Here is a 17,568-nt window from a genome sequence, read left to right on the forward strand (position 1 = left end):
CAAGTGGAAAGGTCCTGAGTGGAAACACCCCTGTCCTGTGAACAGCAAGGGGAACAGAGGAGCCGGAGTACAGAGAACCAGGTGGAGAGGTGGCAGGTGAGGACATGGAGACAAAAGGCCTGCTGAAGCAGCCCTTGCAGGCCACTTACAAAGATGCTGGCTTTACTCTGGGGGGCTGGAGGCCTGGTGGGGAAAATGGGGAGCCATCCTGCCCTGGGTCCTTTGTGTGCTGATGGAGCTGTGGGCCGTGTGGTGCAGGCAGGAGGACACTAAGAGCAGTTGGACACCCTGTCCTGCAGTTCCCGTGTTGACCACCAGGTGCTGTCCTGTCCGCCCTGCCCCTGCCACTTCTTGGTTGCCCGTCATCTCCCAAGCATTTTAAAATCGGCTCTGGATCTACCCAGATTAGAGACAAAGTAAATGACTTAACTGCTGTGAGCATGCTCAGCGTTTAAGGGGGGAAATCGGTCCTTATCTCAGGGAGTGATTGAAATGGAGGGTCCACCCTTAGACCTTGCCCTGGGATTGCAGCCCTCATGGTCATCGTCTGGGTGAGGAGGCAGACCTTGGAGCCCTGTGAGGGTGGGATGAGCTCCCCAGCCCAGCGTGGAGTCAGGGAGACCTGTGGGGAGTAATCTTAAAGGAGTGGGCCAAAGAAAAGCCATGGGGAGAGAAGGGAACAGTGTGTATGAAGGCCATATGCTGGAAGAGGGAATGTACCAGAACACAGGCGCTGAGGGCGAGGTGGGGTGTCTAGCTTGAACAGGGTGAGAGGGTGATGCTGGGGTGAGCATCAGGGCCTCCAAGTAATGGCAAGGAAACTGCCCTTGTCCTGAGGGCTGTGGGGGCTGGTGAGGGTTAAGCAAAAGGGTGAGGAGCCCCAATTAGTGCTGTGGGAAGCCCAGGTGCGTTGCTCGGTGCAGCAGGGAGGGGTAGGGTGCTTAAAGAACCTGCAGGACCCATCCAGGCAGGAGAGGCCAGTGGCTCTATCCCTGAGTACATGTCTTCCTCTAGGAAGCAGGGAAGGGCTCAGGAGTCCCAGCCCCTTGGAACGCAGCCCTGGGTCTGAGCCACCATCCCCAGGACCTGCCCCTTCCCCGGTGTCCCCAGACCTGGACCCGGAAGCAGTGCGGGGAGCCCTCCAGGAATTCCTGCAGGAGCTGCAGAGCACTCAGAGAGAACGGGTGAGGCTGCTGTGAGTGGCTGGGTAGGGCACCAGGTGGCTGAGGCCCTGGGAGGTGCTGCCGGTTGCCAGAGCAGGGATTTCCCTTTCCCCTGATGCTGGGGCTGCAGGATGAGCTCCGGGCCCAGACAAGTGCCCTGAGTCACCAGCTGGCCGAGATGGAGGCTGAGAGGGACAGTGCAGCCTCACGGGCAAGGCAGCTGCAGAAGGCCGTGGCAGAGAAGGAGGAAGGTGAGTCTGGCCCCCGGGGCCCTTTGTTCGCTCCCTTGTGCTCTTAGCAGCTGAGGTGGGAGGCTGTGGGGTTGGTCTGAGGGGCTCCCAAGTCCCTGCTCTGGCCACCATGACCCGAGTCAGGCTGTCTCCTCTGGGAGACCTCTGGTCAGCTCCAGCCCATGTCCAGACCCGCACACCCTCCAAGGCTCACTGAGGAAGACTTACGGTGGATGGAGGGCAGGCTGGGCACTTGTGGTCTGGCTCAGGTCTTGGGGCTGCACCTGGCCACGCCTGATGGGGCTGGGTGTGGGCTGCAGCCCGGCGCAGCATAGATGGGCAACTGAGTGGGGCCCAGGCAGAGCTGGCACTGCAGGAGGAGAGCGTGCGGCGCAGTGAGCGGGAGCGCCGGGCAGCACTGGACCAGGTGGCCGCCTTGGAGAGGAGCCTGCAGGCCACCGAGAGTAAGCTTCAGGCTGGCCAGGTAGGCAGGGGCTGAGAGCGGGCAGGGCCAAGGGGGCATCGGTGTGTGCCCGAGTGGATGATGTCTGTAAGTCCTGCTGTGCATGTCTCTTTGTTTCTGTCTGCCTGGGTCTCTCAGCACCCACGGAAGTGACCGGCCTGTGACTCTCCAAAAGCACGTTCAGGTTCCAGCCTCACATTCCTCATTGAGGTCGGTAGGCTGTGGAAGGAGGAGCCCGGGCTGTTGAGTCTTACAGCCTGGGTTCAGGTCCTCACCTCACTGCTTATTAGCCTGCCTGATGGTTATTTTCCTCACCTGTAACAGAGCAGACCAATCATTGTCCCCCAGAAACAGTGTGCACGCATGCTCTCAACACATAGGTGGTTCTCAGGACCTCTGTTTCCTTCATCTCTGTATGGCCACAAGAGTGGTCTTCTTGGCTTTTTCTGTGTGTGGGGGGGGACATCTGTGAATACCTGTATGCATGCGTGCGTGCGTGCTTGCGTGTGTGTGTGTGTGTGTGTGTGTGTGTGTGTCTGTGTCTAAGGCAGGAGACCAGGCCCTAGTAGTAATAGCCCCGGCTGCCAGAGCCTTGAGCCCGTCTCTGAGACTCAGATCACGATCCCCTCCCTCCCTGCCCGCCTCTCCTCTCCTGGCCCTTCATTACTGCCCCCACAGCCCACCCTCTGCCTCTGGCTCCCAGCCAAGCTGGAGCTGGATTGTTGTGTCTGCGGCTCCAGCTCTGGCCTAAGGCCCAGCCACAGGGGCTGTGGGAGGAGGCCAGGAACAAAGCTGGGCAAGAGCCAGAGTGGGGCTGCTGGGCCCAGACATGGCAGGGTTGGGGCTTTGAGCAGGGTGGAAGAGAGGCCAGGCCTGGGGGCTGTTGTAATAACGCACCCTTGACCTGCCCTGTGTCTAGGAATGGAGGGACTCCAGTCTGTCTTCTCGTCCTATCTCACTTCCCTGAGCCGCCTCCATCATCTGACCTCATTTGGGGAGAGAGGAACATTGTCCCCTAAAACCCAGTAGGGCCTAGGGCTCCTGCCTGACTCAGCTCAGACCACATATGCAGCTTCTGGGCTCACCTCTGGAGAGCAGTGCAGCACAGCAGGGCCCTGGAATCTGCATGTGTACAGTCCCCTGTGAACACCCAGGCTGTAGCACCCCCGGACCAGTGCAGTCCCCCCACTATACAGATGTAAAATAGGGCCAGAGAGCAGGAAGAGATGATCCTGGCTCACACAGCCTGGGAGACTCGGCCAAAACCAGAAAGTGCTCTGGGATCTTCAAGGCAACCCATCTAGGGGAGACAGGCCCCAAGAGGGTCACAGGCTGGCCCAGATCACGCAGTGAATGGTTGGACCAGCTGCTTCAAGGCTGCTTCCCACTTTCTCCTAGGGGTCCTGAGGGATGGTGAGGGTGGGGTGGGGTTGGTGCTTGGGCCTGAGCCCTCCCCTGCCCACAGGATAAGATCAGCAAGATGAAGGCCAATGAGGCGAAGCTGGAGAGTGACAAGCGGCGGCTGAAGGAGGTGCTGGATGCTTCCGAGAGCCGCACCATCAAGCTTGAGCTGCAGCGGCGCTCGCTCGAGGGGGAACTGCAGCGCAGCCGCCTGGGCCTGAGTGACCGCGAGGCCCACGCCCAGGTCCTGCAGGATCGGGTGGACTCCCTGCAGAGACAGGTGGGTCCCCTTCTCCACTTACAGCATGCCCTCATCAGCATGCCCAGTGCCAAGTGCTTTACAGGGGTTATGTCATCTTCCCAGTAACCCTGTGAGGTGATTATTACCATCCCATTTCACAGGGTCCACAGAGGCTCAGGGAGGTGATGTCATTACCGAAATCACATAGCTAAAAAGAGACAAAGCCAAAATTAGAATTTAGGACTCTTTGATCACAGTTCCCTGGATTCACAGGCAGCATGTGGAACAAGTTAGAGATGGAGATTTCACTCATTTTCCCTTTTGCCTTGGCTCCCAGGAAGCTCAGCTCTAACTAGAATGCTCAGTAGCTGTTAGCCCTGCAGTTAAGGACATAGAAAATTATAGTGTTGTGATAGTTACCCTTTCCCCTCCATAGAAGGGAGGAGTGGGAAATGAGAACATGGTGATGATGGGGTCTGAGACAGTCAGGTTGTTGGCATTGGAGGGTGGTTAACCAGCAGTGGGATGGGGCCCAGGTTACAGGAGGCTGAGCCAGTGGGAGTGCATGAGAACTATGAGTATCAGTGATGAAGGCCTAGAATGAGGTAAGAAGGGCCTGACTTGCGATGGGTTGGCCCTCCCTCTGGGAGATCACAGCAAGAGCAGAGCCACTTTATTGTCCTGCCTGTCTTCCTGCCAGGTGGCAGACAGTGAGGTGAAGGCAGGGACTCTGCAGCTTACGGTGGAGCGGCTGAGCGGGGCCCTGGCCAAGGTGGAGGAGAGTGAGGGGGCCCTGCGGGATAAGGTACAGGGCCTCACGGACACCCTGGCCCAGAACAGCGTCAGCCTCACCAGCACCCAGGACAAGAATCTACACCTGCAGAAGACCCTGACTGCCTGTGAACATGACCGCCAAGTGCTCCAAGTATGGAGGTTCCAGGGTCTGGCTGGGGGTGGGCCCTGTGAGAGCTAGCCAACCAGGGCAGGCTTGTGCTGGGAGAGCCAGCCAATGGGGAGGTCAGTTGACAACCCTAAAGAGCCGTCAGTGAGAGCTGGTTTTGAGGGGGGTGGTGAGTCCAATGACAGCTTCAGCCAATGAGAGGAGGCTCTGGCTGGGGTGGGCCCTTAAGAGGACTAGCCCCCTAGTACAGACCTGGGTGGGAGCCCCCGTGCAGGGTTAATGGGGGGAGTTGAGGTCTGAGGGGTCAGTGGATAGGCTTTGGGCCTGGCCTGCTGTCTGGCCGGCCCTCCAGGTGAGATGACTGCCTGTTTCACGGGCTGTGTACCTGGTTCGGAGGTACAGAGTACAGAGGAGCCCTTTGCCTCAGGACTCCCAGGTCGACCTGGCACTCTCATCCCTGGTCCCCTAGGAGCGGCTGGCGGCTGCTCGGCAGGCATTATCTGAGGCTCGGAAGCAGAGCAGCTCCCTGAGCGAGCAGGTGCAGACCACGCGGGGCGAGCTGGCGGACCTGGAGCTGCAGCGGGCAGAGGCGGAGGGACAGCTGCAGCAGCTTCAGGAGGTGAGGGCCAGGATGGGCCCCTTCATTCCCAGGACTCTGAGGGCCCTGGCATGGGGTGGAGACCTTCTCACCCATCTCATCCTCATTCCAAATCCAGGCCCAGCCTCCCACGAGGAAGCATAGTTCATTTGGTCCGTGTTCCATTATACAGATGGAGAAACTGAGGCTCAGAGAGACCTCTCTCCTCTCAGGTGATAGGTCTGTGATGTGGGACTCACAATCTCCCTGCTGAGTGAGTGGGCACAGCAGGTGGCCATTATCATCCCCAAGCTTCAGATACACAGAGGCCCAGAGGGATCAGGGACTTGCTGGCTTCCGCAGGTGCTGCGGCAACGACAAGAGGGTGAGGCCGCGGCCCTGCGCACAGTCCAGAAACTGCAGGATGAGCGGCGGCGGCTGCAGGAACACCTGGGCAGTCTGCAGCGCAGCCTGGCCCAGCTGGAGGCCGAGAAGCGGGAGGTGGAGCGGTCAGCCCTGCGTCTAGAGAAGGACCGAGTGGCCCTCAAGAGGATGCTGGACAAGGTGGGCTGCACCCCCAGGGCCCTCCCCCACCTTCCTCTGTGTCCTAGTCATAGTTGGTCCCAGCTGTGTGTCCCTAGGGCCTGAGGGGCCCCAGGTCCCCCCTGACTGCTCATCCCAGTGCCTCTAACCTGACAGACCTCTCTGAGCCCCTTCCCCCTTCCCGGGACTTCCCTCCTTCCCCTGGCATCCTGACCACTGTCCTGTTTTCTCCACCTAGGTGGAGCGGGAGAAGCTTCGCAGCCATGAGGACTCAGTGCGGCTGAGTGCAGAGAAGGGCCGCCTGGACCGTACGCTCACAGGGGCTGAGCTGGAGCTGGCCGAGGCCCAGAGACAGATCCAGCTACTGGAGGTCCAGCCCCTGCCCACCCAGCCCTGGACACCCTCTCTCTCCCAAGACCTGGACCCCAACGCCACCCCACCTGAGTGCCAGGCAGTCTCAGGAGTTGCTGATGGCTCAGCCAGCCCAGGGCCTTCAACTCCTGCAGGGGTCAGCCCAGAACCAGGTCCTAGAGGGAGGGGCCTTCCCCAAAGTGGAGAGAAAAAGAGAGGCTAAAGGCTGGTTAGCCTGTGCGTTCGTGTGTGTTGTGGACGTGTAGAGGTATGAGTATATGTGGGAGTGTTCTCGTGCATGTAGCATGCATCTTGTGTGCAGATGTGGCAAGTGTAAGAATTAGGAATGTGTTACATGTGTTACATGTGTTGTGTATGCAAATGCACGTGTGAGTACTAGGCTTTTGCACATATGCATGTATTCATGTGAACACGGGTATGTATTTCCATGCTTGCTTTTGCACCTGTAAGAGGCCCTATCTCTGTGTCTGAATATGCGTGTCTGCTTGTCTGAGTGGGGGTCACTAGATACCCTGACCCAGGAGTCACAGGCCAGTGAACACAGGGGGGTAACAAACAAAGATCTTCCCTGTGTCCCTGCCTGCAGTGGCTTTGCCCGGTAACTTCAGGCTCTTGCCTCGCTGCATGCACACACACACACAGGGCCGGACTCCCAACCAGTGGCCCCTCCTGCAGGCCCAGGTAGTGGCGCTGGAGCAGGACCAGAGCCCAGCCCAGCTGGAGGCAGATGAGCAGCAGAGGCTGGAGTTGCAGCAGGAGGTGGAGTGGCTGCACAGTGCCCAGGCACAGACGGAGCGCACCCTGGAGGCACGGGAGCGGGCGCACCGGCAGAGGGTGCGCGGCCTGGAAGAGCAGGTACTCAGGCCTGGCTGGGCTCTAGGCCCTCCCCAGGGGGCTGCAGAACCAACAGGATGCCCCTCTCAGGAAGCAGGGCAAGGATAAAGGTGTGGATGTGGACCTGGAGGGCGAGCAGAGGGTAAGGAGGAGAGGCCCCATCATGACCTCTGGGCTATTAGTAGTCGATGGCACCCAGAACTAGAATGGTCTGGCGGCTTTGTTGGCATTAACCATGGCTGGACACGGGGCCTCAGGTGATGTCACTGTAGCTCAGTCCCCTTGCCAGGGCTCTGCTCCGGCTCCATGCCCAGGGCAGGTCCTCTCACTGGGTGACACAGGTGGGTGGCCTCAACAACTTCAGCCTCGGTTTTCCCAACGATGCTCCATCCCAGAAGGGAGTGGGGGTTGGGCTTTCTCCTGAGCACAACAGCAGAAGTCCCAAAGAGGAGCCTCATCGGCCAGCGTAGATCACAGGCCCCTTTCTGCCCATCCCAGACCCGCTCACGTCTGCAGGGCAAGGCTGCACTGGAAGACTACCCCTGGAGTCGGGCTAGTGCCAGGCCTATCTTACTAGTGAGAGCGGGGCCGGGTGGCCCTGAAAGCGATGCTGAGCTGTCAGAAGCGGCCGTGATGCTGGCTGCTACACAGGCAGAGTGAAAAGGGAACCCTGGTTCTTCATGAGACTTGTTTTTTCTGAAATAGGAAGCACTGGGTCCTTTCTGGGGTCTCAGCCAGTCAACCCCTCCCCCTTCCTCTGAAATTGGGCTGGTGAGCTGTCCCTACCTCCTCTTTCTTGTCCAGGTGTCCACATTGAAGGGACAGTTGCAGCAGGGGCTTCGAAGGAGCTCAGCATCCTTCCCCACCCCCTCCGTCCCTCCAGAGAAATGAGCCCCTTTCTGGTGGACATCCTGGAGAGCAGCCCCTGGCCAGAGCAGGGGAGGGGCCTCCTCTTTAGCACCATCTGCCTGGAACCTGAGCCCCTTGGGGCCACTAGAGCTGGGGCAGCTGGGGCAGCAGTGCGGCGGGGGCAGGGAGCCCGGCACCAGGCCAGACCTGCACAGCAGTGGTGCCCAGCGTCAGACAGCCTCCCTGTCTGAGGCCCCCCTCGGTCCAGCCCTCTGCCCTGGGATTGGCCACTCCAGATAGTAGGAGACCCTCCCTGAGAGTGGCTGAGCTGCAGCCAGGGGTTGGGGAGACCCCGCCTCATCTCTGGCCAGGCCTAGGTCAGGGGTCAGAGACCAGATCCTCACTGGCTTCGCAGAGATGTCTCCGCCTAGTTCAGAGTGTTTGTCAGGAAATTCCTCAGAGTTCAGAGTCCTTGTATTTTTATACCTTTTTACAATGTTATCTGTTCAGAACTGTGTTTTTTTTTTTTTTGTAACAAGACCCTGTTTTCTAAAAACGGTTCATGACGTGTCCCTTTACTGTCAGTGTGCTGCTCCCACTAGGGAGGCGGGAGGGCAGACAGGTGGGGCCTGGGCAAGAGGGATGGGGTAGCCCCAAGCCTGCCATTCTAGCTGTGGACCCTGGCATGGGCTCCTTAATGCCTCTGGACTGTTTCCTATCTGTAACCTGGGGATATTAACGGTACCACCCCAAGGCCTGCTTGGAGGGTTAAACAGGACTGTGCCGATCAGTCATGCACAGCTTGGCCTCCCATGCTGATAAGAGGGAGGTAGAATGGCTTGCCATGTTTGTGCCCTCTGACCTGCACCAGACCCCCAAAAAGCCCTTGATCTAAGAGTCCACCTACCTTGACTTCCTGCCTTACACCCCCCTGTGCACATCCTTATGCTTCCACCCAGGTGGCCTCTCCTCTTGGCTTGCACCCCTCTAACAATGGGGCACTCACACCTTCCCCACACAGCCCTGCCAGCAAGAAAGGTGTACCCCTGAGTCGTCGTCTCCCTGTGCACACTCCTGCCCCCTGGCAGGGCAGTGGTTGTGGTCCGTCTTTCCGGGCAGGTCAGAACACAAGCCAGTAGATGACGAGGCAGAGCTGGGACTACGGAGGCAAGGCCCCAGATCACCTGAACAGTCCCTTCTCCCCGAGGGGCCGGGGAGCCTCTCAGTGAGGGCAGGCAGCGTTAGAGGCCCCTGGCCACCACTGCTGGGCTCTGGACTGAAAAGGTGACAATCTTTTGTAAAAACATGTTTTTAATTTTATATAAAACAAAGGTGGTCTATGCCCGGGGGCTGTATTAAATCCAAGCAGACCAGCTGGGGTGAGGGGCATAGCCTACCTCAAGGGGCTGGGGGTGGGGGGCACTGTCCTCAGAGGGCTGAGAAGGCCCATTGGAGGCCCAGGTTCCTCTGGGATGAGAGCGAGGCCTAGTATGCCCCCTACTGGGAATGAAGACAAGGCGGTGGGGGCCCCCCGTTCTGCCCCAGGGGTGGCCACAGCCTGGAGGAGGGCCCTGAGACAACGCCCAGGGCCACAGTCCACTAACTTTTTACAGAATAAAAGGGATGTCAGGCTGGGTAGAAAAGCACCAGATCAGGCAGGGCCTGAGGGCCCCAGATCCAAGGAGGGTCCGGGGCGGTCCAGGGCTCAGGGTGCTAGCTCCACCCTAGCAGCCCCCGCAGCTTCTAGCACAGGAGGCCGCCACGGATTGGCACAGGCCACTGCTGGCCATCACACCACATTTGGAGAACTTGTCCCGACATAGGTCAGCTGTGGTGGGGCAGGAAGCAGCTAGCATCAGGGGTGAGCAGGGCGATGGGAACTGCTGCCCCCTCCCCAGCCCTGGCGATGGAGGATGTCCTGAGGATGATAAGCAGTGCAGGTCGGGGGGTGGGACCCAGGGTCCCTGGAAGCAGCTGTGGCGCATAACGCGTGTTTGATGAAAATTGGGGGGATGGACAATGAGTGGGTGCAGGGCAGGGGGAGGTCTGGGGTGGAGGCCTTCCTACCTCGGAGGAGCTCCTCGTGGGCACAAACCGTGCGGATACAGATTTCCTTGTTGACGACGTACACTCGGCGAAGGCTGAGGATGGGTCCAGAGATGGTGTCAGCCCCAGCGGGAGGGCCCAGACAAGCTGGCATCAGAGCTCTGGAGCCCTGGGCCCTCGGCCTGGGCTTAACCATGCTTGGCTCACCTTCAGGATTTGCTGTCTTGCCCCAAACTCCCACCTTGGCTGGCTGGAACCGCCCCCGCCCCCACCCTGACTCCCAGTCGCTGTTTGCGCTCACCTGTAGAAGCAGACCTCGTTGAGACACTGTTTGCAAGGCTTGTGTATGGAGTAGAGGCGGGTGCATGGGTACTGCTCCTCACGGCAGTCTGGGTGACAGGTGGAGACCGGGGGCTGCAGCTGGGGGCCCAGGGCTGGGGTGGGGCACTGGAGACTGGCTTTCATCTCAGGGTCTAGGTATACCCTGCACTCCCGGGCCCAGGCCAGACATGCGCACATCGCATACACCCAACAGATACATACATGGCATCGCTGGGCCTTCTGGGGCTGCCCAATATTTTACAATATATTTATGCTTACACGAATTCACAGCCACAGTTAGAAGCATATATCCAACACTTAAGTTCAAACACAACCACGCACATGGTCACAAAAGTCCACACCAGCCTCACAGGCAGGGCTGCGCACACTCACAGGAACACTAACACGGGGAGGCAGGATCCCTCACAATCTCACTGTCAGGCTCTTGGCTGGGGAAGCACAGGGCTGTTCAGCTGGCCCAGGCTTCCAGTCCCCTCCTTGCGTGGCCTGGCCTGCCTGAGCACCACCCAGGCCCACTGGCTGGCAGGAAGCCCCCAGCACGCTCCCGGCCCACCCCACGACCACACCCCCAGTGTCTGGGAGCAGAGGGCCCCTCCCAAGGCTGTAGCCAACTGACTGCCAGCCAAGCCCAGGGGGCAGGGGTGTCCCAGATCTGCCTAGGGGTCCCTGGGGTTGCAGCTGGTGTAAAGCACAGGCATGTGGGCAAGCCGCCCCACCCCACCATCTAGCCCAACGAAAGCAAAAGGTCTGGCTGGCTGTACCCCACTCCACCCCAACTACTGGGGCCGTGTCTTAGTCTCTCCAGCTGTCAGGAAAGCTCTTACCAAGGGGCCCAGGCTCTGTGGGCTCTGTCTCTGCGTTTCCTGGTACTGTGTTGGGAGAGGGGCAGGCAGAGATCACTGAGGGGTCCATTCAGGGCGGGGTGGGGTCACCTCTCCCAGCCCCGGCGCAGGTGGCCCACCCCGGCGGCGCTGGTGGGAGCTATAGCCTACCTACGGTGGGGGCTGCGATGACCTCCTGTTGGACTTGCTGCTGGGACTGGAACTGCTCCTCAGGGGGCCGAGGAGTTGCTTCTGCAACAGGAAGTGCTAAGGGGGATCCGCTCTGTCCCCAGCGCAGTCCCCATGGGTGCCCCACCCAAATGCCCACAAGCCCTGTCCTGCCCCAGCCATTTACCTTGATAATCATAGTAGTCTGGGTGGTCTGAAAACAGAGATGAATGTGGGGTTGGTAGGAGTCAGGCTAGCTGCCAGCCCCAAGGGCAAAGGAGGTCACAGCTGAGCCAGGGACCAACCTCCCTCCCCAGATTCTGATCTCCCCACCCCACCCGGTCCCTGGCTGGGGGGTCAGGACTTGATGATGTGGCCAGGCTGGGAGAGACCTGGGGATAGGCAAGGCCCCTACCAATCTGGTCACTGTAGTGGGTATACTGGACGTGGTCCGGGAACGGAGGCAGTGGGTCCAGGTCATATTGGCCCTGAGCCAGCAGGCCTGCTGTGGGGATGAAAAGCATGAGAAGGTCCCCCATAGGGAAGGACAGCAGGGGGCCCGAGGCACTTCCGGGGAGGGGAGGGGGGAGTCGCAAGGGCAGGTTTGTAAGACCCTAAGATTCTACAGCCAGACTCAGACCCTCAGGATCCAAACCCTTTCCTTGGCCATGAAGGCCCTGACTGCCCCCTGGCCCTGTGTCCCCTCACTGACCTTATCCTGCTCACCTGTCTCTCCCATCATGGCCTCCTGGCTGCTCCTTGGGGCCTTTGCACTTAACTTTCCCTAGGCCTGCTTGGCTGCTCTCACAGATAGATCTCACCTGAAATTTTAGCTCTGCTAAGAGGCCCTCGCTGGTCCACCCACCCTGTGCATCTCATCCTCCTGTTCACTTCAGTCACAACACTCAACACAATCTGACATGTATCACCTCTCCCTCCCTTCCCTGAACTGACAGAGCCAGGAGGTGCAGGTCTGGCTGGTTCATCGCTGTGGCCCCAGGACCTAGCCCAGTGTCTGGAACATACAGGAGCTCAACAAGTATCTGTTGAATGAATGAATGTTAGAGCTGCAGGGCCTTTGTGATTTCCATTGGTAACTCCTCCTCTGACCCATGGGGACCGCCTCCAAGGTCAAGATTGTATAGTGTGGTTGGGTCCCAAATGGGTGTAGAACCCAGGTCTCCAGACTGCCTGGCTTGGGTGCCCCCTTCTCTGCACATCAGCTCCCAGGAGAGTAAGTAAGAGGGGAAACATGAACTCTTGGTGCCTGAGCTTGTGCCCACTCTCCAGATCCCTCCTGTCTGTTGCTGTGGAAGACTGGGGTGAGGGCCCAGGAGACGCCTCAGACTGGGTGGGGTTGGCTAGTCCAGTCTGTGGTCCGGGAGGCAGGAGGCCCTGGGACGCAGGGAGCTGAGTTCTGGCCATAGGGCATGACAAAGGCACACTGCCAGCTGCCTCCCTGCACGAGCCCCATGCCCACCCATATAAGGGGAGTGCCCCTCTCCCCACCCAGTCCCAGGAGCCACTTACCAGGCAGAAATAGCAGGAAGAGGTAGGCAGCTCTCATGGCTACGCAGCGAAGCGGGCTGGGCTCCTGTCAGACAGCTGGGGGAGGAGGAGGAGCAAGCTACATCCCAGGCCTCCTGACCCAGGACTGCAGAGCCCATCTCTGCTCTCCCAAATTCAGCCTGCAGAAGGAGGCACTCAGAATAGAAGCTTGGCATGTGCAGGGTCAGAGAGTCTGGGGCGGTGGGGGGATACTCTGGGGAGACATCTGCTGCCCCTGATGGTACTCCAGGTGTTCCGGGTTCAAGTCCAACCTGGCTCCAGGGCTGATGTTGACAAACGGACAGACCCCACCCTAACCCCACTCACTGGGGGGACATTTCTAATCCTCCACTAGTCCAGACTCTGCTCTCCTTGCTCACACTTATGTCTACCTTCTAGCTCAGCACCTCCTCAGGTGTCCATGTGAATCCCTGACCCCAGGCCCATTCCTGGGACCCCAGCCCTGCTGAGCCAACATCCCAGCCCAGACCCAGCAGCATCTGCCAAACCCACCACATGCTCCCAATTAGCCCCGGGCCTTGAGCATCTTGCTCAGCAGAAACCACATGCATGCACCGGCCCCAGGGGCCCCTAGGGCAGCCAGGCCTGGGCAGGGCTCCCACCCCCAGAAGATTCCTCTCCTGCCAGGCCTCATGGCCTCCTAAGACCTGGCTGTCTTCACAGACTCATGAGACTGAGGTCTATTTGCAGCAGCAGGAGGCACCTCGGGTGGAGACGGAGGGGGGCTTCTCTGCATCCTAGAAGGGCAGCGCTGGGGGTGCCATAATGTCACCCCAACTCAGGGATTCTGAACCCCCAACAGTGTATGATGAGTGCTGTGTGTGTAATTTTTTAGGGTAAGGGCTGTGGTCCATAGCGTTCACCAGGCTCTTGAAATTCAAGAACTCGTCGACAGCCTCCAGTCTTTGGCCACACAGTGGACTTAGCGGAGTCTGGGGGGATCCCCCTGTCCAGGCCCAGCTCAGCTGAGGGCAGCCTCAAGACCGCCAGGGCAGGGAGAGAATCCACAGGCTCATCCATTCAGGAAGGCCCCCTCCCTGCTACAGCAAAGGGTTTCCCGGACAGCTAACTGGACACCTAACTCTGGTATTTCCCCCCTGGGAATCTAGGGAGAGGGAAGGGACAGCAGCAGAAACAGAGGCATCTTTCCTGCCTTCCTCCCAGTCCTGAGACTTCTGTGCCCCGCTGCCCATCTCATACGTCCAGCCTCTGGCTCCCCTCCTTAAGCTGCAGTCCAGTGAGATGAGTGAGGACAGAGAGGTGGGTGGGTGAGGTGGGGTGGGGGGCCAGGGATGAGACTCCCCAGAGGTAGGGCGCATCTGGCTCCTCACGTCCCCACTCTCCTCACAGTTGGGGTGGGGTGGGGTGGGGGTGCGAGAGCCGTGGAGCAGCTTCCTGGCAGCTCCTCACAAGGCCTCACTATCCGGTCCTTGAGCCCACAGGCTGGTGGCGGCCAGGCTAGCTGGAGCTGTCACCACTCAGGAAGAGGCCCTCAGTTGGGACCTACGGGACCTTAAGAGGTGTGTGTCGGGGGTGGTCCTGTCTGACCTCAAGGCCCCTCCTAGGCTAGGCCTCTCAGCCTTTGGATGGAGTCTTCTCCTCCCCAGCGGGCCCCCCGCCAGGCGCAGGCTCACTCGGAGAAGGGGGTCTCCAGGGCAAGGGGGAGGCCATAAGGAGCAGCGGTGGGGCGGGGGGAACAGGTCCCTCCGGAGGATCACGCCTCCAGGCACTTGGAGATTCCGGAGTTTGGGGGTGTGGGGGAGGCCAGGTCCTGCCCAGGCTGCCCCCCACCTCTGGCCCCTTCCACAGCTGTGGCCAGCCCCCCACCCCCACCCCATTCCTGGGGAGGAGGGGGACCACCCAGCAGGGCCTCCTCAGGGCACCACGCGCCCTCGGAGGGAGGCTCTGCCCGCTCAGGAGGCCGCGGGGTCCGGCGGGAGGAAACCAGATGCTGCAGCGCCGCACAGCTGGGAACAATCAGCCAGGGAACCTGGCTCCGCGGCCCCCTCACGCTCTCCCGGTCTCTGATCTCTTTGTCCCTCCACGGCTCCGTCCGCTCAGCCCGACACCCCCGCCCCACCCGCCACATTCCAACCTATCCATCCCCGACGCCCCCATCGCTGGCTCCCCCAAACCCAGGCGCCCCTCAAAGCGACTTCAAACTTTCCAGATGCCGTCGTAGCATCTGCACAGACGGCCCGGCTTCAGGGAACCCCGCAGCCGCCTCCAGGATTGGGGACCGCGAATCCCACACCCCTCCCCTCTGAGGGCCCTCCAACGCCCCTGCCTGCGACCCAGACCCCCGAGCGCCCTCCGCCCCGCCGGGCCCGAGCCTACCTGGCCGGGTCACTCCGCCGCCCGCGCCCGCTCCGAGTCCGCCCGCCCCAGAGCCGCCCCTTTGCCCGCTCCGAGCCCCCCTCCGGGCCCCCGACGGGGCCAGCGCCCGCCCTCCAGCCCCGGATCCGCTGGGTCCTAACGCGAGCGCCGCCGCCACGCCGCGCCCTCGGGTCTCCAACCCCCTTCTGGGGGCAGCCTCAGAAGGAGGCTCACATCTGTTCAGCGCTTCACACTGTGCAAAACGCTTTCTCCTTATCTCGTCTGGCCCGTAGTCAACGTCGTGAGGTGGGTGAGGTGGGGTGCATCACCCCCATTTTACAGAGGAGGGAAGCAAGGCTCATAAGGGTGATTTACCCTCTGCCACTCAGCTACAATAAATAAGCCTCGGCCTCTCCTCTGGCTTCTCCCGGCTTCCGGGACACCCTCCCTAGCGTGGTCTTTCTCCTGCGTTTCTCTTTGTGCCCTCTGGGTCTCCTCAGCCAGATCCCAGTGGGTGCTGGCTTCCATAACCAACATTTCTTTCAGCCCAGGGGTTACAAGCTACCAGGCCTGGCCCCACAAAAGTCCCCAAGGCACATCAGGTTCAACAAGGACCCAAGTTCAAATTCACAACCTCCCTACTGTCCCCCTGACTTAGCCTTCCAAGGTGTTCCTATTCAGGAAATGACCCCACCAATCTTCCATCATCCCGGCTTCCTCTGCTGCCCTCAGACCCTTGCCTCCAATCCAGCGCACAGCCACTAATTCTGTCCTGCAGATATCTTTTGAGTCCGTCCACTGCTCCCACCATCACATAAGCCACTATCTCTTGCCTGGACTCTATAATATCCTCTAATCTGGGTCTTCCCAAGTGAACCTTCTCCCACGTACATCAGACCCTGGTCGCCTTGTGCTTAAAGTCCTTCGAGAATTTCCCATGGTAACTAGGATCAAGACTGAACTCCCTGTGGTCCCCCAGGACCTTACCCGTCATCCCTTCGTTGCAGTCCTCCTCCTCATTCGCAGCCTGATTCCCCAAAGCCATAGGCCTCTTGGCAGTCTCTCACCAAACCCCTTTCTTCACCTGCCACAGGGCCTTTGCTCAAGCTATTCCATCCACCTGGAACACTGGTGAGGTCTACCTCTTGGCTATAGATCAAACCCTCCCCTCCTTGAAGAGCCTTCTCTTTCTTCCTGTTACGCTCTTTCTTAAGCATCTTCTGCTGTGCCGCTCACAGCTGTCATGTTGCCCTCCGTCTGTGACTGTTTGAACCCTGCCCCTCTCTCCAATGTGCCTGTCAGCCACTGAAGACAGGGACAAGGTCTGGTTTTGCTCATTCTATTTTTGTTTATTAGGCACAGTGCCGGGCTCAGAGCAGCTGTTACGTAAACATTTGCTGGATGACTGAATAAATGTACACTCCTCTCTCCTGGGAGAGACTGGCTGTGTGGGGGTTGCAGGTCCCCTGCTTTGGGGGCAGTCCTCAGCTCTGTCTGGTTACAGGAGGCTAGGCCTGAGGCTGGGGGGAGAGCAGGATGCCCCTTGATCCTAGTACTTACATTCACATCCCACCTGGGTAGGAAAGGAAATCACCTGGCAAAAATGCTGTCCCCTCACTTGACAAAAGGGGGAAACTGAGGCCCCCAAACTGGTCACTCTAGCATCCTGTTTCCCAGATCCTCTCTGCAGCTTCTACCCATTCCCTAGGTTCTAAGGGCCCAAGCAGAGGGGCTGCTACTAGGGGGAGGGAGGTAGCTGGTGTGGGTACTTTCACCCCATGTCCCTGATGTGCTCCTTCCCTGCTTGCCTTTCACACCAGGTTACAAGCCGTATACAGGCAGAGGCCCTGGTTTTTGTTCACTACTGTAGCCCTTATGCCTGGCATAGGACTGCCTAGTAAATGGGCAAAGAACTGGCTAAGGATAGAGTAGGAATTTGAACCCAGGCCTCTCCCTGTGTCCTTTGGCCCCCCCTTAAACAGATCCGCCACCCTGAATTGTTGCTGGCTGATGCCTCAGCGCCCAGTGCTGGCCTGTGGCTGTGCCTGACATTGCATGTTACCGCGTCCACTCCACGACCACTCCTTGGTTCGATCACCATTTACTGGGCTCCCACTAGGGCAGGCCTGGGGATGATGCCAGGGCTTCCAGTAATGAGGCTGGTGGGGGCTTTGGGGAGGCAGGAAACAGTCTTTCTTGTTCTCTGCCCAGCACAGATGGGCCAGATGACTGAGTTGCATCTCCAGAGCAGGGCTTGGCCAAGTGACCCACTGGTGGGATGAGGTCAGAAGCGCCCACCCTTCCCCAGGAGACAATGCACGTGGCTCTGGCTGGAAGCCTGGATTTTCATCTGTGGGGGAGGACTGGACCACAAACATGTCCCAGAACGTGGGGGGGCGGGCAGGAAGGGAACTGCCCCAGTGAAATGTCTCCTAGGTGCTGGCACGTGTCTGGGGCAAGTGCATTCTCTTCCTGCCCCCCAGGTGGGTCGGGGGGTTAAGAGAATGGATGCTGGAGTAAAAGAAATCTGGCCCCACTTCTGATTACTTGTATGACCTCTAAGCCTCAGTTTCCATATCTGTAAAATGGGGATAGTACTCTACAGCTGTAAGGATTAAATGATGGTACATATAAAATGCTTATCGGAGCACCAGGCACATGCTTGACCCGGAAATATTACTGTCAGAAGAGGAAATGGGAGCCCAGAGAAAGGAGCTGTCTAATGTGATCCA

General features: G+C 59.4%; 2 protein-coding genes across 17 annotated transcripts in view; one reads left to right on the forward strand and one right to left on the reverse strand.

The window, feature by feature from the left end:
- CROCC (ciliary rootlet coiled-coil, rootletin) overlaps positions 1-8,737 on the forward strand; it is a 47,005-nt gene extending 38,268 nt beyond the window's left edge. For 5 of the 9 annotated variants that reach the window (XM_073233267.1, XM_073233269.1, XM_073233270.1 and 2 more), the window contains 11 exons: positions 46-96; positions 1,015-1,184; positions 1,294-1,414; positions 1,714-1,877; positions 3,322-3,537; positions 4,199-4,423; positions 4,869-5,018; positions 5,340-5,540; positions 5,758-5,889; positions 6,567-6,746; positions 7,530-8,737. In XM_073233267.1, coding sequence (XP_073089368.1) covers positions 46-96; positions 1,015-1,184; positions 1,294-1,414; positions 1,714-1,877; positions 3,322-3,537; positions 4,199-4,423; positions 4,869-5,018; positions 5,340-5,540; positions 5,758-5,889; positions 6,567-6,746; positions 7,530-7,616 — 1,697 coding nt within the window. In that variant the 3' untranslated portion in view covers positions 7,617-8,737. Of the gene's footprint in view, positions 1-45; positions 97-1,014; positions 1,185-1,293; positions 1,415-1,713; positions 1,878-3,321; positions 3,538-4,198; positions 4,424-4,868; positions 5,019-5,339; positions 5,541-5,757; positions 5,890-6,566; positions 6,747-7,529 lie in introns of those variants that run through there. The other 4 variants (XM_073233268.1, XM_073233271.1, XM_036999866.2 and 1 more) reach the window with 2 other exon arrangements.
- A 130-nt stretch (positions 8,738-8,867) lies between these two features.
- MFAP2 (microfibril associated protein 2) lies at positions 8,868-16,088 on the reverse strand. 8 transcript variants are annotated; one of them, XM_073233279.1, is made up of 9 exons: positions 15,824-16,088; positions 12,482-12,556; positions 11,367-11,453; positions 11,139-11,165; positions 10,955-11,035; positions 10,787-10,831; positions 9,922-10,009; positions 9,642-9,715; positions 8,868-9,492 (listed from the first exon to the last, which is right to left on the reverse strand). In XM_073233279.1, the coding sequence occupies exons 2-9, from the start codon at positions 12,516-12,518 to the stop codon at positions 9,299-9,301; spliced, it is 633 nt and encodes a 210-aa protein (XP_073089380.1). In that variant the 5' UTR covers positions 12,519-12,556; positions 15,824-16,088; the 3' UTR covers positions 8,868-9,298. The 8 variants fall into 8 exon arrangements, with proteins under 8 accessions (XP_073089380.1, XP_036855766.1, XP_036855768.1 ...); XM_036999871.2 differs by having other exon boundaries at positions 11,367-11,456; positions 15,824-16,080; XM_036999873.2 differs by lacking the exon at positions 15,824-16,088 and adding an exon at positions 14,858-14,988.
- Positions 16,089-17,568: the final 1,480 nt, after the last annotated feature.

The sequence above is a fragment of the Manis javanica genome, chromosome 4, assembly GCF_040802235.1.
Source record: "Manis javanica isolate MJ-LG chromosome 4, MJ_LKY, whole genome shotgun sequence".
Taxonomy (NCBI): domain Eukaryota; kingdom Metazoa; phylum Chordata; class Mammalia; order Pholidota; family Manidae; genus Manis; species Manis javanica.

Excerpts from the sequence above, each read along its gene's own strand:
- MFAP2 (XM_036999871.2), bottom strand. The coding sequence starts at position 12,518 with ATGAGAGCTGCCTACCTCTTCCTGCTATTTCTGCCTG. Across the intron at positions 10,010-10,786 it reads CACAGAGCCTGGGCCCCTTG|ACTGCCGTGAGGAGCAGTAC; the intron begins GTAAGAGCTTTC and ends CCTGTCACCCAG. Across the intron at positions 9,716-9,921 it reads AACGAGGTCTGCTTCTACAG|CCTTCGCCGAGTGTACGTCG; the intron begins GTGAGCGCAAAC and ends ACCCATCCTCAG.